We start from the raw sequence: 24,886 nt of genomic DNA on the forward strand, positions 1-24,886 counted from the left end.
GGAAAAATCTAACAACACCCAAAGCCCAGGTTCAAAAGCCCTAAATTCCGAGGTTCTGCCTCTTATTGCCCAAAATTAACCATCAACTTTTGTATTTAATTGCGTCCTTGATGACTCAAGGGATTTTGATACGTTTGCTTGTGTCCTGACGGTGTAGGACTCCATAACGATCTCTTTCGACGTTAGAATGACCACTGTATCGGGAATCCGAAGAGGTGTAAGATGGCTCAGTGGTTGGAGCCCGAATTTGCTGACCGGAAGGTGCGTATTTCGAACCCCACATCTACCTTTTGACTTCCCTTGACTAAAAAAGAAACTGAGGTTATCTCTGATGCTCCGCGTTTGTGCCATTAAGAGAGTGTAGTTATCAATGCCGCGTGTTCTTTGGCTCTGTTTTTGCATGGATCCCTCTGATGCTCGTCCCGGCATTATTCGTATTAGAAACCAAATCTCTTTCCATCTTCCTTGATGATGACTGCTTTGATTACGTTTTACACCTAGAGAACTTAATGGTACATAACTTTTCAACCTTCTACTTATACTCACAACTAGTCCGTAAAATCATTGACCGAGGAACACGGCAACTGGACCGCCATCATATGAATCCTTATGAGAATTTCAATCCCTCAGATACAACAAATTCAGAGACTTACCACTTGTGAGAATAGCTCTAATAGGGTGCTTCTGATAAAAGAACATGCCAGAAGATGTAAGAAGAATAAAGCTGTGTAAGAGCATTTGCCACAGCAGTTGCACAGCACTTCAACCGGTAAATGTTCGGATATACACATAGGTGAGAAGCGCGTGGTGAAGAATGGGTTACTGTATTTACCCTAACAATGCCTTCAGATACTTTACGGTAACTAATGGAATCATATCAAGGACGTTTTTATCCTGGTAAACCAGACATATTTCAAGATTATTGAAAATACAGCGGCAGAGCTGTTTCAATTCTATTAATCCAGCTACATGATCACGGTTTACTCACTTCAAATGGGAAACTTCACAAGTCTGAATGCGATATTTTCTAAGAGAGCACATTTATTGTATGCTTGCTGAAAAATCTTTGGTAGCCAACGACTGGTTTCTTCCTTTTCGGGGCTCATCCTTTAGGGGTTGTCCCCGAGTTTCCGCAACCTTATGTTCTACTTGAACCGAAATGGGACAGATTTTGACAAACTGTGCAGTTTACACACCACTCAACTCACGGCGGTTCCTAACATACGTAAAAACAGCTATATACACAATCTACTTCATATTGACACAGCAAGGCAAATGGCCAACAAAAGTATAGACTGTGGGTAAAATGTTCACACCGCAGAAGGGTACCAACAATACAATCGCCACGAGTTCACACACAGCCTAATAATCCATCATGGTTACACGGACTGTTTGTGCTTTTAGGGCATCGCAGTTAGGGTACTTCACGTCTATTTAGGCGTTGTGAGCCACTTGGACGGGGCTATCTGATTTGATTGGGCAAAGTAGCATTTCTGAGCACGCAGTACTCTGCCCTCAAGGGTCTATTACCACAAAGAGCAACTAAACTTGCGGACAGATTAGTGTTTCTGAGCTACAAACTCTACTTAAACAACGCAACGGGATATGCGAATAAATTTCTGAATATTCGATAGACTTCCCAAGTAAAATTGAGAGCTTCGACTTCTTTGGTTAAATCCCAAAACAGGTTGAACCGTCCCTAATTGGTGCTTGGATTATACCTCGATATCACATTCCAATGGGTTTGCAAATGGCTAGACATCAAGAGGGATTAGCCTGAAAATCATGATAAGAACGCAGTTGTGGACAAACTATGAAACACATTTTATGATATTTATGCTCTGGCTTCAAACGAGACCTCCGTTTTTGTTTTTAAATGATGAAACGAGATAACAGAGTCAAGGTGTCAGAGCACTTATTTTGTGGTTTCCTGTGACTCACTCTCACATCACACGGCTATCTTCTGCCAGTTCCACTGGACTCCAGTCCATTATGACGAGTGTGGTAGAACCTAATGCAAGTGCACGTAGATTTTGGTAACTGTGACGAGACAATTCAAAACGCCACTTTATGAAGCCCCGAAGTTTCCATTTAAGTATGGGACCCCCTGAGAAGAGATCCTTCTGTTCGGTCATTTCCTGCAATTTCCAGATGCAGTTACCAGTTGTGCAAGCGACTAAGAACGTGATATTTGCCCCATCAAAAACAAACTAGGTTCCTGCTTAAAACATCGCAAGCGAGAGATTGAGCTGAGTTCCAAGTGGATCTCTCGAAAAATCCAGTTTGTTTGCAAATGATTATAGGTTGTGTTGTGGGTCACTGATAGGAGATCAGTTTCGCTGCTTTCTTGTTCTGAAATTTGTTGAGAAGATAATAATCTTTTTGAAACACATGCGACGATTATTAGAAATTCAAAGTCATTCCCAAAACATCTAGCGAAAATATAATGACATTTCTTGGAGGGGCGTGCACTTTGAGGATCCAACTTATTCTCGGTATGATCACGTTTGCCCTCACGCAATTCCGACAAAAAAAACACGGACCTAGATACCAATGTGCCGAGGTTCTGGAAGGAGAAAGGTTTATTGGTTGTATTATGAGTGACTTTTTCTCGACGTAGTAACGCTTCTCGTATGTACCCACCTCGCTGTCTGGTTTCGAGTCATCCTTGTCGGCAAACACTTTTGACAGTAGATCAAATTCCGACTTAACCATCCCCAATTAACACCTCATATTTACGCAGCAAACGGTCCGCGCTATATGTCCGGATTTCCTTCAAAAGCATCAGAGCCTTATCGGCTCTGCAAAAATGCTAAGTCTAGAGATTATATTGCCACTGTGCCCTAGAATTATAATTATTCTCCCCAAAAACGTATTTTCCGTCATGCAGACATCACCAGGTGAATACTGAGCTGAATGAATCATTTCTAATAAACGTACTGGATTTGTTGTGCAACAACACTATAACAGCCTTTTTGATCTGACGAATTAGCGAGCGGCTGTTTGTCTGATGAATGGATATTCCCATGTGTGAGAACGTCTTTAGACTTAGGCTGTGGAATGATACCACACGTGACTGCAGAATAACGCTGACACGCCACACTGATTGTTGGGTTCTTTCTTTATTCGATATTTCCTGGTACCAAATCAGGCATACTAATTTGGTATCTTGCCAAATTATGTGACTTCTCACAATAGAGTCATATGACGAAGTATCTTTTCCACCAAACGCTAGACAGGCTTAAATCTAAATCTTGAAAATTATACGAGAAACGTCCAATTTTTCAAAACCTGTAAGCACCATTTGCTTGTTGGTATATCCACTATGCACAACTTTTAACTAGTGTCATGTCAGGTTAGATGTGAAATTCCAATAAACTAAGAATGGGAACTGATCTTGGATTTTTTCATTCAGAGTTTTATTGGCCAGGACCTCGTACACTTACTGGTTTCTGGTAACCCTCTCCGATCTTCTTGGCGCGGTAGAGCAGTTCAGCAAGGACAGCGAGGGGAAGGATGTCAAACTTCCAGGCTGTCGAAAGAAGATGACTTTGAAGTGGACGACATTGATCTGGAAATACAGTCAGACATTCTGTTTATACTGGCAAGAATTTGTGAAGATAATATGCAGCAGTATGTGCCGTAAAAGCGTCGATTTTACTATTAGAATGCGGTACTTCTGACATTTAATCTGTAATTTTCGATCGCATTATCGACCAAAAAATCAAAATCGCTCAATTTTCAGACAAAAAAAGCTAATCGAGAACGATAAATCCTGAAAATTAGCGATCTGGTGGTAGCTGCCAAATTCACTATGAGGGTATAACACGAAGGTAGTGATTTCAAGATCACGCAGCAGGTGTTTGACGAACATAGACCAAGGGTCTTAAGGCAAACTGACCGTTGTGACTGAAGGGGAGACTGTTCAAGAAAGAGAGATTCAGGCGTGTAGTAGCTGGTACAATATCATTGATGAGTTGAGCACCATTTAACAGCAGAAAACTCTAAGTGTACACTAGGCCGGAAATTTCTCATGTTTTGGGAGAACGGATGAAGTAGAAGTTCCTTATGGTCACAACGGACAAGCCACATCGGTTACGAGTAGATATACGGCAGCAAAAAGTGGAGTAACGATTTCAGCCCTCTCCCATTACAAAGCATCATTGTTCGTATTTAGAACTTGAGGTGCGACAAATGCAAAAACAAAAGTGGCCCTCGATGGTACTTTCAATATTCCATTGCGATCGACTTGGAGTTGACAAACCAGTCACTCAGTTTTGGGAAATGGGACCATACTGGACAAGGGTATTGTAGAAATACCAGTGCAGAATGTGCGGACAACCAGAAACAGTGAAATTTAACTCGCAATGTCCTGTACTAATTGACGATTACTGTGCTGTTAAAGAAGTTGGCGACATGATTCAGGGCTTAAAAATTCATTGTACATAAGGCGAACAATTGGCATGTTTACTCCCCACTGTTCTAGTACAGACACAAAATGAGTGGCAGCATTGTTCGGGTAGAAAATGAAACAGACAGAGAAACTGAATGAAGTTGAGGAAAGGACACATTACGATTAGTTGAAGACACTGAAAATCTGCTGCAAGTCGTCACCAAATGCTACAGTTTAAGTCGAGAAAGAAATAATTTGAATGGAGAGTTTGGAGTCACAAAAAACCAGCCCGCAACATGCTGCACAGGTTTGGATCAAAAAGCAAGCGGATTGTGGGTGTTGAAGAAAATTCACAGCCTAGTGATCCAGTTTGACAGCCATGTAGTGATTCAATTCTTCCACTGTTGGCGGAGAGAAAAGTTGATATGAGCTAAGAGGCATTGGAGTTATCAGATCAGTAATCAGACACACATTATCTGACAGATTTTGTAGCCCAATTTTAGCTGCAAAAATCTTAAACTTTGCATAAGAAATCACCTACTATGGGCAACCGTCCCATAAATAAAGTTAAAATTGTGCTAAATAGAGTTAGGGTATCTGTGGGTAGTTGAGAGAATAAGGTGAATGAAGATGAGATTTGGGTAAGAGAGCTAATAACCTAAACCAAAACAAGAGCATGGAACAATGCAGTGGAATGCGCGAATTTGTGCTTCATTGAAGCAGCTTTTGAAAATTACCTCCGTTCCAACAGGCAACCTTTCATAAAACTGAAAAAGGCCTATTGATTGTGGAGGCATGTTCACAGATTGTTATATCTAATGAGATTTTAACCCCTTAGTTTAGTTTGGGAAACATATACCCAGGAATTTACGATCACTCATTCAAACGATAATGGTAGTGTAGGGATAAAAATACTGTGTCTCAGTTGAAAGTGGCGCTGATGACAAACTCCGTTGCATCTTACCTGAGCCTCCCGTCTACCATATGCTTTAGTTGAATATGTTGCACCAAAAACCCGACCTAGGTTTTAGATAAGTCGATGTCCTCAATTACTTGAAGGACAAGGATGAAAGTAGATAACCGGTTGCCGGCTTTCTCATTTCTGACCATGATCGCCTTCTTCATTATTTATAGTGGCCTTATGAAAATTCCTTTAACCTAACCTCGAGAACGAATAAGTTACACACCGATGAAAAAAGTACAAAGTCTTTGTTTAGACATTCGGTAAAACCAAAGGCACCATCAGTACAGGAAACGAAATCTCGACCCTTAATATTATTTGTTTGGGATGTGAAACTTGGCATGAAATGGAGATAACCAGCCTTATTGGGGACTAATCAGTTACATTTGCTTTATACTGGAACGCACTCACTACATGCAGATCTCACACTACTCCGCTTTACTTTAAGAATTCTCAAAGATCGTTTGCTATATTGCAAAACCAGTTATTCTACTTATCATTAAAAAATCATTTATACTACCTCACTCTAATTTTCTGCATTACAGAAAGGAACTATTCGGAAATGAGGGCACGGATATGTTGCTCTTGACACTAAGCTCGTTACCCCAGAGGCTCAAGAAACTTGAGGGCCAGGGTGTCCTTTGTAATTCATTTTCGAACAATCACAGCGATGTCGACAACAGCCTCTTGATTTCAAACCATCCAGTGGTAAAACTGGCTATTATGCTTGTGGATGCAATTTGGTGCTGCGTTATTAGATGTCCCGAATCGGAAGCGTTCTTTGTGTCCAACCAAGGCTTGAGGATGCTGCTCGATTTATTAGAGGTGAGTTAATCAAGATTTTATATTTCCCTGACAAACGTCCCAACATAAACGAATGCAGGAAGCTCTATGTTTACTTTTGCCTCCTAAAATTTATTTATTTGTGGAGTCATGATCAGGAATAGAACAAGTGTATATAGCACTTCAAAATATTTTCTTAAGACTCATAAGGGACTGGCGCTTTCGCGTTGAAGTGACCACCATTTGACCTCAGTGTGCTTGATATTTTTGTGTGAAACTTCATGGTTTATTGGAGCTCCACGATGATTCTTATTATCTACAATATTCTGCCCACGCCCGTACAAGTTGTCAAGAAGAAACATGCGCTTTTTTACATCTTTTATTGATTTATTGGTTCAAATAGGCATTAAGACATTACCTGCCAGGGTTATAAAAAAGCTAACAAATTTTGTCGTATTGACATGTTTTCATATTTTAGACTGGAAAGAGAGCTCCCAAGTATCGCGTTAGCTGTCACAACAATCCGGTCATCGTTGCATAGTGCGCTGTCAGATAAAGAATAGTCTGTACTATTTGTTCGTATAGTGCAGTGAGCGAAGAAATGTTGCTCGTCAAATAAGATGGCAAAGGGAACACAGGTGGCTCGGTCAGAACCTTTTTTTAAGGTAGGGATTTTTCCTTGAGTAATTCAAACGTTATAGAGCTATTAGTCATTTGAAAAACAAACGCGTATCAAAGTTCGGTTAAGACTGATTTTGTGCACGCTTTGCCCTTCGAACTTTATGGTTAATTTGCACTCGGAACGGGTTTTGCTCATCCGTTCGTGCCAGAGTTAATGGCGTTCTCTCTGCTCTCTACTTGATTCTACCCACATTTTAGTAGATTTTTTAATCTATCGCTTGATTTGTCAATACGAAGTCAGTTTGAACAGTAGGTTTTTTGAAGGCAATAATTACATTTGCATTTTCTCATTCTAATTGGAGCCCTTATATTTCCAGCTGCCTTCCGCTACAATGACTTTCGGTCTTTTTCAGCTTAAAATCATCCGCGTGCCAGATAATATTCCCTAGCTTGCATTCGTGAAATTCGTTGGTCCTGAGGTAACTGAAGCCAAACCAATGAGCGACCACATTCAGCTGATCTTTCTATATTGTTCTCAAACGAAAGTGCATCATTACAAAACCAGCCTTTGATTAAGTTGAATAACAAAAAGCTTAAGTTAAACCATCCCGGTATGGGATTGTAGAATATTCAGGTACAGATCATCGATGCCTAAGGGAACAAATGCACATAGATTATCCAGTTCCCTGTTTTGCATTCTTACTTCCTCACCAGTGGTACCCTAACGAAATATGCAGTCAGTTGCTGGGATGTCTGGTTGACTTGACTGAAAACCCGCAGTATGTGCCTCGACTTTTGGCTTGGTGCGGTTGTAGGCCGCTCTGCAGTGATGATCGAAAAAACGAATGCAACTTTAATTTCCAGTCGCAGGCGGTTTGCAAGCATGCTCTGAGAAATGGGAATGCTACCGGTATTAGTCAATTTACCTCAGCGGCCTGTGGACCAACCCTTCCAATGTTATTGTGCAACCTATGGCGCTGGCTGGAACCCGAGCCCTTTTGCTTACAATGTGAGCCAGGTAGTGAATTGGAGAGTGAGTTTTTTCATTTCTTTAAAAATTCCACGATCTTGATAGGTGAACCAACATTGGAACATACATCTGATTTGTTGGTGAGGCTTTTTCTATGTTTTGCTTTACCTACTTACAAAAGATTCTAGTACACACTTCTGGAATAGGCTGGCACTCCATCAAAACAGCGCCAACGATTTGAGGTTGTTCCTTGATCTCATGTTTGTCGTTCATTTTAATGGTATTGCAGTTTGATTCAAACGACAATGATCATAAATCTCAAAACTTCTATATGTGCACATGGCGTACTCGGTGAACAGTTTCGAGATATATTTTCCACACATAATTACGGTGGTGCGAAGGAACAATGTCCAAACTTCGAAACAGTTTTCCTTCCCGGTACAGAAGATGAGCTATGAGGGACTAGTTTAATTATGGCCCGTACCGTGTCTGTCATCTCTCAAATACAAGATATAAGGCGGTCATTCGGTATGTATTTTAGGGAAAAACGCCTTGAAGACCTCAAAGCAGTAAATTTATCGCACAGGTTGAATATTGAAAATTTCCGGTCGCCAACCCTACGGAGCGAGGTGTGCTTAGTGACTGTGTGATGTTTCGGTTGGCTTTCTGAAAAAATAATCAGTGTGTCATCTGACCGGTCCTGCTTCATTCACCTGAGTTCTAAAAAGAGAACTGAATCCTCCACGGTTCGAGACGTTAGTCACAAAAATCCTTATGCACCCAAATGTCGCTTTCTGATTACGCAAATCTTTAAACTCAGCTGAATGGGACGCCATTTGCACGACTGGTAACCCCGGGTTTATAACCAAATCCTTACTTTTTCGTTTTCCCTGGCGCCATAAGGATCGTTCAATTCGCTGAGTATGTAAAAGTTGTAATTGGGAGCCCAGGGGCATTTTTACCAGACTTCTGAAGTGGACACGAATTGTATTGTTGCATCATATCGTATGGCATAATTTTCAGTGGACATTTTTAGATTACTGCTTACTAACCAAAATCACTATACAGCTAGAAAGCTGTTTACGGAGTTTGGAAAGGGGAAACAAGCAAGCCTTTTTCGGCCCCTCTGTAGTAAAACTTCAGTGGGCACTGAGTTTTTGTCCATATTAGCTAATCACTATCCGTTAGCACAGATATGCTGAGCAGCAGTGAATGCCATAGAAGGAAACTATTCCTACTAAATATCGGTTAAATTGGCCTGAGGATGACTTCCGAATACTTGCTTGACTGAACAACCCCGAAATTGAACGATTCACTAGCAAACCTTAATTAGCTTCAACTGCTTTGTAAATGAGTGGTTTGTTTTCTCCCGTTGTCGCCCTAGTACTATAAAAAAGTATGGCTGGAGCAGAGCAGTGAGCGCAGGTTTCATCAACAATCTGAGAAGACCATGCACGCAGTTACCCCATGCTTTGGTAAGCGAGTGCTCTTCCCCCACGAATGCACTGAGCACTGTCACTGCGGTTGGAATTACCACCACTGCTAGGTGTCAGCGTAAACTGCAAATTTTGTCAAAAGCCCGGTTAAACTAAAATTAAGCCAAACAATCCCCGTAGCGCCAACAGTTCTGAGTATTTACCACACCGGAGTAAAATTCAACCAAATTCAAGAAATAAGGAATACTGCCAACACCAAAAATAGCCCGCCAATTCACCATCATCATCATCATCATAATCATCATTATCTTCAGTTGTATAAGCTGCGTACATGTTGCAGTAGTGACACATACTTATGTCACACTTTTGTTCATCGAGTATTCGGAAATCATTCACCTATGATAGCATCGTGGGAGCAATAATAGATGAGCTTTAGATTTGACTAGTATTGTTTGTTCTTCGCGACTGATAGCATCCTGTAGCTACTACGATCACTGTTAACACATACCGGATTCGGTGAGTGATGCCATCTCTAAAAACACCTTATTTCCGGTACACATAGCATCAAGTTGATGACCGTATTTCTTTATTGTCAAATTCGCAATCTAAGCTGCTCAAACCTTCATTGAGGACGCATAGGAAAATGGAAGTATCAACCTGTCGTTCCTGACGATTAGAACCAGAAGCAACCAACGCTGATTTTTCCGCAACTTGGTGATAAGCTCTTCAGACTGAATAGAAGCTCTAGGGTTTCCAAACATTTCACCACATTGCCGTAATTTCTGTTACTGACTGGTACTAGAATACAAATCCTTACAGAGTAAGTTCATTGAATGCACGCATAAGTTGCGAGCTTCAAAAGCCATAAGGGCATTGTTAGACTAACTGGTGAAATATAATCGCACACCTTGGAAACATACAGGGGCAAACGCCAACCTCTTTTAAACTGTGATGTTGCAGATAAAAAAATCTGACCTTGGGTGAATCAGCAGTACATAGCTATCGATATTTTGCTATATTTGTGTCAACATCTAGATTTGATAGTTCTGGTACATCTTCCGCATAATGTTGGCTGGTGATTGCTGCTAAATTTCTTGGTTGTTTAGGGTGGTGCGTTAAATTACTAAAAGCTTTCCCAGCATGTCACATTTTGTAGTTTTAAAAGAACTACCTTGAGTACATCCAAAAAAGGTTTTACCTGGTCATAGGGCCATAGATAGCACACTAGTTTACGGAGGTGCTCTGTCTGTTAGTGCTACATAAATATGAAAATTTCGTTTGGGGGACTAGAGACCAAAAAGTTGGTAGTTGTTAAAAGACGCAAAACTCATCGCAATTGCCTGTGGTATTTTGAAAATTTGTTGATTCTCGTCACACGACCCCATCTTATGACAGGGTCCGCAAAGTCAACATGGAGGCGTTCTGGGGCTGCGTCTACTCCATCGAGATGCACCTTTATGGGCCACAATACATTTTTGCAACGGTGGATCATACTCTCAATACCTTTATCAATGCTTTGCCATAAGCATAGTTGTCTGCGGATGCACGCGTAAAGGTTTGTTGTGTAGGTTTGCGGCATTTAAGACCTGAGGAGGGCTCCTCAGTTTGCATCTAAGATGTAATCGTTTGTATTCACCGCTGTACAGGTATGGAGATGGAGGAATTTGCTTGAATCACCAAATTTAAACTAAGGTTTTCTAAATTTCAAGTAACTTTGGGCTGCAGAACTTGATTGATTTTCACATAATTACGCATTATCTGAGAGGTACCTTGCCAAGTCCCTAAAAACCTGATGCAGATCAGGGTTCACAACAGGCAGGTTAGTTCAAACACTGTTAATCACTTCATCTCATAACGTTTAGGCTATAAGTAAAAATCAGTAACTAGTTCCAAATAGGAGGTTTTCAAATTCAAGGCTTGTTGTGCTCTCATATTTGAGGTTGGCGTTGCAGCTTACGAGCATAAGGGTCTTTCACTAGAGTTTGTCAGCCATATGAATTGATATTTTCTTTCGAAACAAGATGATGGAAAGGAGCATCTCGTGGTCCAAAGCAGCTTGTGATATATGCAGAGAACAACACATAGCTCCAGGAACAACACCAAAGAATTTATACAAGACATCCACGGCACTACGTAAACAAAGGCGTCAGCTGCTAAATTATTAGTTAAGCTTTGGATACAATGTACCAACAGGATTTTGAAAGCCAAAGTGCTTATAGTGCACTAAGGCGTACACAAACAGACAAGATTCTGTTCTTAAGCTTTTATAATAAAACTATCTTCAGTTACAGCGCACTTCTTATTTGTCTTCTGTGCAGGTTCACCAGATCTGGATAGTCAAAAAAGTCGAGATTCATCATGCACTGCTCCGACTTCAGCAGGACACGATAGGCTCCGAATTAACATTTACGCGCTGTTTACAAGAATGGGGTTCCAGGACCACGAAAATTTATCAACTCAAGATCGAGTGACTATGTGCAGAATTGAGCNTTTACAAGAAGGGGTTCCAGGACCACGAAAATTTATCAACTCAAGATCGAGTGACTATGTGCAGAATTGAGCGATATTTCCACATAAAGGTGAGCATAATAAAAATATTATTTCTCTCATTCGTTTCACTTTGGAACTTTCCTTGATCCAGAAAGGAGGTAAAATCTTTCCCTCGAAGAACTTGAATTCTAAGTGATAGAATTCTTATCCCAAGAAAGATCTTGCCGATCACATGTTTCGGAATCTCGAAAATCAACAGACTAAGTACTAATTTAAGATCTACGAAATATGGGAATCTTCGTGTTTCATGCCGAAGGATAGGCTACTGAAAGACTTTAATCTGTCATCAGGTTATTTCAGGTGTCGTTCAGGACAAGTAAAGATCCGGTGTTGATCCATCTCTTGAAATCCAACCAGACGCCTTATGAGAAAGACCCGAGCATATTTAAGATAACAGCGATATAAAATACTGGCAGGTGTCAGATGATAGTTTGCATGTTCAAACTGAGAACATCGGGAGATAATGTAACCATCCTCATTCAATTTTTTCATGAGTACTCCCATCACTTCGTATTGTGAAGACTTGTCTAGAGAACGAGCGACATTCAAAGTCCAACAAAAGCCTGACAAAGCCTGGCCAGTCCAGAGACATTTATATGGACGCCAATATCAAGTCTGGTGGCCAATATTAAGAGTCTAGTTGGTTATCGGAGACTTTGCATGAGACAGGATTACGGTGGAAATTTGACCATGTATTTTGACAAATACCAAAAAATCGCTCAAAAGTATTACCAAAACTACTTGGTGTAAGTTAACTGGGCCTTTCACTCACCGAACTTTCGCACTGATAAAAGCACATCTAACAGTGGAAAGTCATTTGTTTGGAGATGGTCTTCCTTCAACGCGGCAGTAAATATGTCCTAAGAAAAATCGAGTATGTTGTCGGCTGAAATTAGCAAACGTCTTGTTTTCTGTAAACACGACATTTGGTCCCTCAATTTTATGGTGCTGCACAACCTGAGCCTAGACGCCACCTGAAGAAAAAACGCTGCGACACAGCCTCTGAAATACTGATGTCATTCTTCTCAGAGTGTCCAAAAATAAAATAACTTAGTTGGGCACATAGTGTGGCATACAATCAAAATGTTGTGGTACTGCTAATATTCCGGAACAGCTATCCCAAACATTGAAACCAATCCATGGGAGAATTCCGGAATATCATCGATAACCAACATTGGTTTGGTGCACAAAATATCCGTAATACACCCACTATTCTATTGTTTAGCGGAATCGGTGTCGTATGTTGCTGGTTTTTTGTGTTAAAGTGATTCTCGCGAATAAACTAATAAGCGTGTAAATGTCTAAACAGTAGACTACTTCGTCGACTTTACTTTGAAGTAAAATAGGCTTCTGAACCGCACCCGAAGTAAATGAATCTGACGTAGTCTTGTGCTGTTCATTATTTGGAACACAGAACTAAACACGCTTCTGCAGGAGGAAATAAGTGATTCCATCTTTATTTTGATGTTCAGGTTATTGTTTTTTGGAACAGTATAGAAACGTTAGTCTAATCAGTCACTAGGGATCACAGGGAAATGTAACATAGACCGAAAAGCTATTACCATTCAAATTTAGGGCGATAAACATATTGAAAACTCCTCGGATATTTTAGAGGCATCCAAGGGTCGTGAGTCATTGATACTTGGAAGGAACCGAATTTCACTGGATAATTATAAACTGCAGGACCATCATTCGCTGTGTGCACTGCGAATTGGGCTTCGGTGTCTGTAATGGGTGAGTGCAATATCAAAGAAATATTCTTCAGTTTACGTGCAAGCAAGATATTTAAAATATTCCTGCGCTTATCTCGTCAATTATCTGCCTTATGAATCGGGAGAATTCGCTGATAGCGAATAGGTTTGTTTTGGCCACTGACATGGGTGACGGGATATACACTGGCCCAATCGAATAATATACATCATACCTTTATTGATGAGATCAATTAATTATTCGGGTTTCTGTGACAGCGGTATGTCCCATCATTCAACGAGGTGATTTTTAACTACTGATGTCGTGTCTGTCTTGATTACAAATTGGTTCTGGTATCTGGCACAGTTGTAACAGTCTGATAACTTTCTGTCATCGCAACTAATGCTTCTTCATAGATACCCTGTGCAACTGATTTTTTCCACTCCTTCGTGGAGGGAGCTTTGATTTCACTTACCAATCGGTGAACAAGGATGGATTCGCCTTAAATTTGATTTGGAAATTCAGTAGCAGTCAGTACTGGTTTTGGTGCATTTTAATCCAAATTATTGCGATGCATGAACGTTTTTTCCCTTATCCAGCTGAACCTTCATCTATAAGCTCTTGTGCGTGAGCTTCAGGGTTCATTAGAACTGACTACTGATTACTGACGAGAATCTGCTTCGCTGCTAGAACCGTGTATCTTTTATTTATTTCCACTGATCTCGCAGCCTGATCTGATGATTCTTGTTAGTTGAGCACTATTGCATGGGAACATTTCCTTGATCAAAACACCTTGTTTTTCTTACATAGATAGGTTGTTCGCACTCTTATAATAAGTTTGCGATATCTCAGTGATTGGGGCACCAGCTTACGGACCGGAACGTCGGTGGTTCGAGCCCAACCTCAGCGTCTCGATGGTTTCCGTCCGAGGTTTGGCAAACTGACAGTATTCCGGCGTTCGTGGTTCCTTCCGTCGGTATGGCAGCTAAGCACTGAAAGGGTGATATAGCTAAACGATTATTTACAGCATCGTAATATAAAAGATCACAGACCTTCAATTTATCCGAACTAAATTTCAGAGTCTGAGCTTTCATTAAGTAACCTAACAAAGAGAAGAACCGAAACACAGCTTTTAAACAAACGTTTTCACCTACACCAACTGGTTTACTATAGTATGTATGATTCATATGACCACAAATGTTTGATTCCTTTTCCCACGAGGTTCGTTCTTCAGCGTCAACTAGTCAAGCCTTAGGTATTCAACGGAGCCGAAATTATTCATCAGTTGCCACAATTCACCATAGTCAGACTTGTGCGAGTTTCCACACTGAATGTGAGAGGGAGTGGAACCTGTTAGGAGACTAACTAGGTCGAAGTTGCCAACGTGGTCCATGTTAGTTTGCATGACTTTACACCAATTGATCAGACAGAAAAGTTCGCGAAACTCGGAGGGATGAAATATTCGGGTATCAGAGGGTCGACGTTTTGGACAGCAAATTGGAACTTCCGCTTTGCACAATGATGCTAAGAATAAATATTACCTTGATACCAGGATGAACATGCAAGTAGCGTTTTCCACCAAAACGCCAGGGATCGAGTAACTTTTATCGACTACAGGTTGTTCTGCAAGTATTCACGATAAATTATGAAAAAATTATAAAGATTCATGCTACATGTGAGCCTTAATCCAAAACTTCCTTTACTTTAAAGACTGAACGGAGAGAACGGACAATTAAGCAAGAATGAACCGGTTATGCTACCCTTGATGTTTTCTCCAAAATTCCTCATCATTTATGACAGGGCGGAGATCGATTAATTGACCAGGAAGGATTCGAAAAACAGAGTCTTCCGGTTGTTCTTGATGACTGGTCAAACATCAGCAGTTCAAAATTTCAGTTCAAATATTACTGGGTACAAAATAAATGCTTCCTCGTAATATTCTCAAATGGGAATGGACTCTAGCGTAACGTTAACATACAGTATTCAGTAGATTAAGGTATTCCAACCAAAGCCTAATTTATCCTTCAACAGAATTACAAAAGTAGCTATGCCTCCGCCACATCACCCACTAAGCACTGGGGTTGATTCCAAGTAAAGCTATCTTCTAACCACCTTTCATACTCTTTTTTGAAGAAGTCCTGTCTGACTGTTTTTCTACGTACGACACGAAGGCATCTCAGCTTTCCGTTGCATAAGATTCAGAACCTATTCCAATGGTAGACGCCCAACTTCATTGTGGTAATTTCTGGAGAACTTCGTTTACGCCCATCGGCTCTGGCACCTTAAGACACTAAAATATACTTCGTTGTGAGCGCTCTCCAAATTGATGTCTTCGTCAAAGGCCACTTAAAACTGGTCAGCTGTTTTTAAATGAATTGTGATACATTCTCATCATCTTCAAAGACTCTTGAAAGGGTTGCTATAAGATTAGAAAATTCCGTTCAGGCTTTTCTCAAATCTAAAGCTCAGTATCATCATTATTTTGTGTAGCATGCCCTTTCCCTATGCAACACTCAACATAAAGGCACTGAGGAGAATTTAGCGGTTTCTGTGGTGTCAAGGTATTTACCCTAACTACATGCCTGCCACCAACGCAAGATGAGCGTCGGAAGTTTGCAAAAAAAAGAAAAAGCATGATTATGCTGGGTGCAAAATGGTCGAAACTTTAAAATAAAAGTCTCAAAAATGATTTTCCGGGCAAAAGACTTGTTCATATTTGAAGCCCTTTGTTATTTTTATCCATGGATACTTGTTTTTGAGGACTCACGCCAACCGAGAATTAATTTTCAAAAGGGAACTAAAATGAGTAATCTTTTGTGTTTATAATATAATTCTGGAACTATCTGGAACCACCTTATTTTAATATGTCTTATTTTATTAGGGGGGGGGGGGTATTTTTCTGCTATAATGTGGGACGGATGTTAAACTGTACTTAAGGTTCAGTGTAATTCCTACATTTTGCTCTGGGCGCGATTTAAGAGAAAGACTGATATAGTTCTATTGCAACTGCAGTTTGAATATCCGTCCATGGCACATGGTTTACTTTTCGTAAATCCGGCGATTTGAAATATTTCTACGGAGCTACTCTCGCGCATATGAGTACGGGACCTATGTTGCTTTGAAGTTTTGTATATTCCGTAGTTGCGAGGATTTATCCCCTCTCAAATATATCCAAACTTCTAATCGGCCTAGGACGAAACACATTCGCTTTTAGATTTTCTGGCTGTATTATCCGTTATCTTGTCTTACTGCTATTGACATTCTGTTGGATCTAAACTTATTTACGCTTAAGTGACAAACTGCCGACCCAACTAACCTGTACTGTCCTCGGCTACAATAGTAAAATATAGATCATAGGAATAAATAAAATAGTCACGGATTGGGCGTCGAAGACTGGAGGCATGACGTCAAACATGACCTTATGTTTTCCATAGAAGACCAACGGTCGCTCGGAACTATATGCTTACAAATGTACCTCCATAATTTATAGAATGCTGAAGTACGGGAATCAATGCTGAACGAAATGGAGGTCGAAGGGTTGCGTCCGACTACACCAGATGCAGAGGTATTGCAACACCTGCGACACTGGGGAATACGCCAGTACGAGGCAGTCTGTAATTTGCAACAACAGTTGCTTCGAACGGATGAGGAAAAAGCACAGGAAAGAGAACAGGAATTTTACAACCTGGCAAGTTCTCACCTGCTTATTTCCGAGTGATTTCAGGAAAGTTTTTTTGCATATGGTAAATTTAACGCAAATGGTGTGGTCCCTTTCTAGCCGTCGTCCATCTATAGATTTTTGTGACTGGCGAGCTATAAACTTTGAGTTATCTAGCAATTATTTTCCGTCAAAAATGTTCGTCACGGAACGTTGGTAGCAATGCAAACTAATTATTCATTTGTTGCCCAACTACTCGCAGATACTTGAAGCGCAACGTACGCGAGCTCAACGGCATGGCTTCTTGGCAGAGTACTTCAAAAGAACTTCGAATATAAACTACCTAAAGGAAGCCAGGTTGAAACAGCGAAGTGCTATTGAAGCGTCACGCATGGGGTTCTCTTCGAAATGGGGGTTACAGCAAAATGGTGGTGAGACGGCATCTGACTCCACTGATACTGGTACGGTCAAAGATGATGTGAACAAGATTTCAACAAATTACCCCCGAACTGAATGTGTAGATGGGGTGATCAATCATAACACTGATATTTCAGGAACAAACGTGACGGTAAGTTGACTTCGAGGCAAATTTCCTTCGTCTTGCTCGTCTGATTACAAGATCTTTAACTATTTGTTTTCCGTTTTAAATGGGAAACCTACGTACTATGTGTACGAAGCGAAGGCAACATGCGGGCATAGACTGGATTCATGTTATTTTGATTACTTTGATTTCAACTTGTTTCCAATGGCGCATGGAAGGAGCTTTCAAACTTTTATAATCGTGGACTGTACTGCCGTCTCGATACGGCTTTCCGAGCTGGAAGAATAATCATTTTCATCAGCTGTAAAGACCACATAGCTGTCGTGCAGTGGTTGTAACTGCCACAGTTTCGCTCACCGATAATTTGAGGAGAGGGGTTAGGTAGCTGCGCAATGGAGGCAAGAACTTATAAATTGGTGCGTAAATACAGGTGGAACAAAACTATCCTAGACAGTAGTGGGTAATATGGTATTAAACGGTAAAGCAGTGGGCTTTAACGTTACGGTTATCTTCATTCTTCACTTCGTCCTTGGTTAGCGTATCAGAGTGGGCGATGCCGAAAATTTTGTGTACGTTTGTAGGCCCTGAGATATTCAAAATTTGCAAAGGATGGGCTAGACAGAAGTAAGAGGCTACTTGGTCCGCGCTTCGAGGTATTTTCATTCAGCGGTAAGACTTACTTGAATTGCATCTTGTTAAAGGTACTCTTCCCCAGTAGCTTCATTTTTTACTCATAGTGTTCCCATCTGCAGATTTGTGGCTGCTCTTCTCACTTCTTCTTAATACTTTGTTAATATCCATGTTTTAAAGTTAACCAGTAAAAATTTCAACAAAATTATCCACTTTCGACCATGTGTTACAATCCTGTTCAACATCATATCCCCAATGCAAATAGCTGTATCCAATATTATTGGAACTTCAGCGACGAGGCAAACCTGACTTGCAAAATGGATTGCTTTGATAATACAGAAGACTGGCTAGTTCTATTGGCTATGGATAATCTGTTTGTCAAAATGCAATTATGCCACTCAACTATGGTTACACAGATTAGTGTTTCGCATTTTCTTGCAAGGTAAAAGAACTCCAGCAAACCACCCCGTAACCTGAAACTTCTTTCGAAAATCTTTTCAGCCCAATTGCAACCAGACAACTGGCGCTTTCAAACGGCGCCTATTTGAACCATACCAGATAGTTTTTGTCGAATTGTCGATCTTCGGATTTCAGGCTGTTGCGTATATCCTCGTCTTACCGTTCTACCACGTTTTTTTCTGTTCAAAAACTCTCATGACACCATTTTTGTCGATGGTTGAAATCCCAATTGTTTGTCTTTGGATGAATTTTAGAAACTGAGAATAAAGGCACGGAAACATAGCTAGCTAAACAACGAGGCTACGTTGACTGATTCTGGTTGTTTTGTTAGTACAGCAAAAACATCTCGAATAAATTTTAAACATTGAAAATGAAAACCAAATGCGAAGTCCCTCGTCTACAGAAATTTCTTCAGGACTTAATTGGAGTGTTAAATACCTGACAGCCGAAGTGTCTTATAGGTTTTTTACCCAGTCGTACGAAATTATACCAACTAAATTACCGCTACACGGTTCGTGAGTATTGGCTTTCATCATTATTCGGCACACATTTTGTCCACTCGTTTTACAGGTATACGCTTGGTCAATTACAGTAAGAAATTCCCGGGATTACTTGAGTGCTTTCCTCCATAGGTTTACAGGGGCCAAAAACACCGTAACGAGCCGGTTGGGGGACCTCAACTATTACACCTCAAACCGATACACTTCGTTTGAGTCGTTCTTACGGAGAAGTCAAATCACGGCCCATTTTCGTAGTTAAGGACTATGTGCAGATAAATCAGATGTACACCGGCATTAAAGGGGACAAAACTGACATGTGAGACATACTAGCACAAGTTTTGTGGCCAAGTTTTGATTTGCCATGTTCGGTGACAGGAAAAGATGCCACTGAATAAGGCAGAGGTCAGTGAACTGGTAGGTTATACAACTGAACAAAAAGGTACGCAGTCGGTCCAACAATTCTGTGTACATCAAGTTGGATAGATAGAAGTTAAACAGTCAGATACACAGGTTCAAAGCTCACTAAAAACGAGTAACACAATTTTATGTACACGACGATAGTGAACTTCTATTTCGGTGATTAGTTTAAATAAAAGTTAGGTGCAACCCTATGAGATGGTTGGATTGGATACAACAAACACTTGTTTCTGTATGCACGTGCCAGTCTCGTTAAACTCGATACAACCTGGAAAAGGAGGTACCCTCAACCTAACGGATGATTCATCCGAGTGGATTTCGGGTGTATGCATTTAGTTCATATTTACACTTACACCAGTGACAGATTTTTACCGATAACATGACAGTCTAAAAGAGGGCCATTATTTGGATAGACGGTAGACTAAAGCGATGGGAAAACCGATGAGGTTTCTAAGGGCAGTTGAATAACGGGATTAATTTCTGACCTGATAAACTACACTGATTCTTTTATATATGCATTTAAACGATGTGCTTTAAATTCATCTTGTTGTGTGATGTAGTTGATTGGGGGGTGAATTTCTGCAAGAAACATTGTTATTTTTCCGCTTGAATAAGTGTGAATGTATGGAACTTGCCAAGAAGCTAATTTGCTGACATAATTCTGAACGGAACCCCAATCACACCATTCATTTCTCTTGACGATCTATATTCTCTAACTTTTTTCATACCTCATCATTGACGTTTTGCTACCAACTTTGTTGCATAAACTCACAGTTCGTCCTTAATAGCTTTGCATTTCGCAACCATCCCACCATTATGCCACTCATGTGGTCATGACGGCTGGTGAATTCCATTGGCAGGAAACCCTCAACACATCCCTTTCTGAAAGATTTCTGCTGGAGTGATCATGTTTGTCAGGAACGGAGGTTATTCACTAGCAGGAAGCTCATAGACTGCATCCAAGAACGCATTTTCCACGGGACTTTGATAAGGCCTCAAAAACACTCATTTGAGAGAACGCTTAAGTTGCAGTATAGGTCTCTGAGTTTTCTGCTAATGGGGCTTCCTATCCGCTTTTTTTGAATCAGAGTCACGAACACCAAGCCTACGGGCTTTTCATTATATTTGCTTCCACGGCAGACGCACTTGGACCGATTACACCTACTTTTAATAGTTCAAAGAATGAATCACTCAGGGTTGGTTTTGCAATTTGGCTGTGTTCTATACTTGTTCACATAATTGCGAGCTTCTGCACTTTCAATGATCAAAATTCGTTTGACATTCTAGGCCTTTGTTTCGAAAATGGTGACCGTGGAATCCACGCCAGCGGAGCTTTTCCACAGACCGAACAAGTTGGAAGCAGAAATTCTCGAGGCTATTGCCCAAATGAGTTCATAATGTGAAAGCAATATTAAGATTCACAATTCATCATGCTGCACCCTGGAATTCATACTACAGTATTTGGACTATGAAATCGTTATTTCAGAACAAAGAACATCTTACTACGTGCGAACATTTAGAGATTTATCAAATTGTAATAAATAATTCTAGTTTCTTGCAGCAAATGTTTTCAATCAGTCAGATTACCATACAGAGTGACATGAACTTTTCAATCGTTTTGAGGTCGTTAACAGTAAGGTAAAACATGTTGTTCATAAACCACTTACTTTAACATTGTATTGCATGTCATCAGGAGGGAGTATTATGGATATACATTGCTATCCTCTTCACGTGCTCCTCGCTCCCACTAAGATTTAATCTGAGATTCAAAGTACCGAAATTATTATTCGCTTTACGGTCTACATAGATCAGCAAATGTATCAGATGCCATTGTACTAGTTGGAAACTTCAAACCTGGCTTGGACCGTCTGGCACAAGATGAGGTCCTTTTATCACTAATACCAGCTTCAGACCCCAGTGTCGCCGAATCGCTCTAAATGACATTCGCTATCATCGTTACTTATGGCGTCACTGTTTGATAACGTCGCTATCTATGCGGGATATATTTAGGTCCCTTGTTCATACGGGTAATACTCTGTTTATTCGGATTATCCTTGAGTGACAGAGAGACTATGCTCCCACTTCTGCCTATGTCGAAAAAGCGACTACTAATACAATAATCCACCAGAAACCTTCCAATCCTGGCTTGATTTATGCAATCCAAACTAACATAGGTGCCAAGCTAGCCTTGTTTCAGTTAAGAAATTCAGACAGACGCTGAGTACAGCCAAGATCTGCTATTTAATCAGCTGAGCTGGTCAAGTACCATCACTCTGAACGTAAGCCACATAATGGCTGTTTTTTTGTTGACTCCACCTGTTTGATTCACGTTGAAACGTGATTATTAAAAAGTTGAACGCACCCGAACAAGGCTAGGTCACAATGAGCTTACCTTTGAGGTGGAATTTGATGCGGTAACTTTAAATTTTTGAAAGTTCCTACAGCCTTTTCGTGCAACTGGTGCCGACAGATGGTTCAGAAGTGGTCATAGCGCTCGATACATTACATTTACTAAAATCAATTGGCCACAGGCACTACATTATAGAGACTGCTTTCTGACCAGTATTTTCTCAGAGAAGGAATAATAAATGGGGTAGACCTGAAGCTAAAGTGCAACACAACAACAAGCCCGAATGAATGAATTCTTGCTTTATCTGGTAATATACACTGGTGACATAACTTGGCTCTCCATTCTCAGCCGTTTGAAATGAAGATGATGTGCGTGCTTCGTGGGGCGAAACTTTTGTACTTTGAGTAAGAGACCACGGAATAATTGTGTTTATCACTCAGTAATCAATCTTGTCTTCCTTACTCAGAAACTACTGGCTGCTTTATTTATCCACAGGCCATTAGTTAAATAATTAGTTGTCCGTACTTACAACGAGATACTAATCTCTCACCTAGAGTGTGCGCCCGAATTATCTGTAGGCATCCGTTCTTCGTTTTTAATAAATTTTGCCGTTTGGTACTGAACATATTCGAAAAACGTGGGTTGTCAACAATGGCGCTTTACTAGTCAATGCTCGCTGTTGGTAATGCCATCGAATGAGCAACAGAGATGTGTGTCAGAGAAACCTGTGCTCTTCGTCCACCGATAAAGACCTGCAGTTCATCTTATCTGACTAGTCTTTTGAGGTATATCTTAAGTTTTTCAGAGCAACTATTCGCATGCTTAATGTAGAAATGTAAGAGACGGATGAGCTGTCAACCAAACATTAGGCTCAAATACGTCAAAATTCCTACTGTAGCCTCATCCGTGGCCCATTTAATGACTCAGAATACACTGAGGTAGTACGGTTAGAAAGTACAGCGAACTCATTTCAGTACCATACTCAATGAGGTGCGTGCTCAGGGAGGTTAGTGTTGTACGAACTCAAAACGAGCAAACAAACATGCTCACGGATATTCTGTAAAACTTGAAACCGAATTCTATCTATACCGTTACCACTAATCCCCTTGGGTACTTACATGGGTACGTACATCTTGTACACTGTGAACAGATGGCAAAGCTGATTGCTGCTCATATTACCTCCTTGCTATTACCACGATTATTGATCTTCGGAAAAGCCTAATCACATTTTTACACGCTACCTAGAATCAGCTGTCTCAATCATCCCTTTTTTCTTTGTGATTCATTACAACTAATTACTCACTGATCCTTTGCAGTAGTACAGAATAATAGTGCATTCGGAAACAAAACAGGGGTACCTGACCGTTTGTTATATAACAAATTATTCAGTCTGGTCAAATTCGACCTATGTGACCTGTGGTTGAAATGCTCACAAATAAAAAATATTTTCAAATTCCCATACACACTGTCCCTGTTTAAAATTCAGACGCCGCTACTTTAAGCAAGGGGACTGCTTGGCTGATCTGTCTTAGCAGATACCAGCCGCGATGGTATCACAATGCTCTCCCCATAATTGGTTATCTATATGTTCCCCAAACACATCACAGTGCGTTTGCCAAGTCAGGATCGTACTACACTTATAAATGTCGTACCCCTGGTGAATATGTATAGCCTATTTGTGAAGCCTTTGATACTCGGAGTTCACAGAGAAACTTAGGCAAACATTCAGAACGAAATACTGAGTGGACGCAGTTCACTGGCCCCGAGGTACATTTTTAGAAGTTTCCGATCTAATGAGACACACCTCATTTTATGTTTTTTTTGCGTGGTCTGCCATTCGTTTTGCGCTAAACATCTTTCAAAATCTCACCACAATGGGAGCAACTGATGGTCTTACACCCGCTTTCCAGGTTGGTAAAGCCTGGAATGATCAAGGGACTACTGGGTCATTTGCTGCAATTCATTGAAGGGCGGAGAGGTTGATTCTGCAACAAACTAAAGGGTGTGAAGAGGAGTCTTGTTACACGCGCCGCCTTAGTTAACACCCTAACCAACTAAACTTGTTGTTTCACGCCAGACCAAGTTCTCGTGTACACCACGAGCAAGTTTAGCAGGTATTTAATCTTTTCCAGTCGGAATAAAATGCCAGTGGTTCACTAAAAGGGTCATATTAAAAGAATACTGGGACAAAAACATCTGGGACAAGCTGAGTGCATAGTCTCCACGAATCTAACTCCTCGCCAAGAGAGTGTATTGATCAAGTCCAAAGGGAGTTTTCGGTTGTGGTACTGGTTGTACACTTTTGAGTCAATCATTCTATGAGGTTTGACAGCATCTTCTAAGTTTATGTACTCAAATTGTTCTCCGCGCGTTTAGTCGCGGTATGTTACGGTATAGTTTGAGCAAAGTGGCTAACACATGAGGAAAGCAGCTTTCTCAGCCTTGATTTGAATAGTTTGCTTGTACAAAACGATGATCCAAATTTTGAAGCCCTTCTGGGTGAATACACGTAGTGACACCTCTTATTCCTTAAAGTTTATTGTTATTGAGTAGTTTTCAACGCAAATTCGTAGTTAACTTGAAATCTGTTTTTTTTGTGTTTCTTTAGTTTTCTCAAGTAATTTGAACCTCCTCTTTGAATGGGCTTGGTTGGCTCCCCAAAGTTGATTTGAAATATCCAAACGGTTATACAAATTGTTCTCACAAAATAAAAACTGTAACAAAAGTTGACTTGCAGCAGATCGAATAGTTGGTTTCTTAAATAGGCGAATGTTGGTGATAATATTAGCTGTTAACCTAAGTGCTCGCACTTCGTTTTGGCGCACGAAGTGCCTCCTAACAAGAGCTAATATTCATCCTGTGGTGCACCTTTAGAAGAGGTCACCAAATGAGTCAAGCTGAATGCAACTACTTATGGCGAATGTGGTA

At 40.6% G+C, this 24,886-nt stretch overlaps 1 protein-coding gene across 1 annotated transcript in view; it reads left to right on the forward strand.

Annotated features, from left to right (window-relative positions):
* T265_03801 (hypothetical protein) overlaps window positions 1-21,107 on the forward strand; it is a gene marked incomplete at both ends in the record, with an annotated part of 32,602 nt that extends 11,495 nt beyond the window's left edge. The window contains 8 exons of the mRNA XM_009168372.1: window positions 3,416-3,633; window positions 5,900-6,179; window positions 7,473-7,791; window positions 11,483-11,631; window positions 11,675-11,743; window positions 16,894-17,013; window positions 17,324-17,629; window positions 20,896-21,107. Coding sequence (XP_009166636.1) covers window positions 3,416-3,633; window positions 5,900-6,179; window positions 7,473-7,791; window positions 11,483-11,631; window positions 11,675-11,743; window positions 16,894-17,013; window positions 17,324-17,629; window positions 20,896-21,006 — 1,572 coding nt within the window. The remainder of the gene's footprint in view (window positions 1-3,415; window positions 3,634-5,899; window positions 6,180-7,472; window positions 7,792-11,482; window positions 11,632-11,674; window positions 11,744-16,893; window positions 17,014-17,323; window positions 17,630-20,895) is intronic.
* Between the last annotated feature and the right edge of the window lie 3,779 nt (window positions 21,108-24,886).

The sequence above is a fragment of the Opisthorchis viverrini genome (genome assembly GCF_000715545.1).
Source record: "Opisthorchis viverrini unplaced genomic scaffold opera_v5_56, whole genome shotgun sequence".
Lineage (NCBI taxonomy): Eukaryota > Metazoa > Platyhelminthes > Trematoda > Opisthorchiida > Opisthorchiidae > Opisthorchis > Opisthorchis viverrini.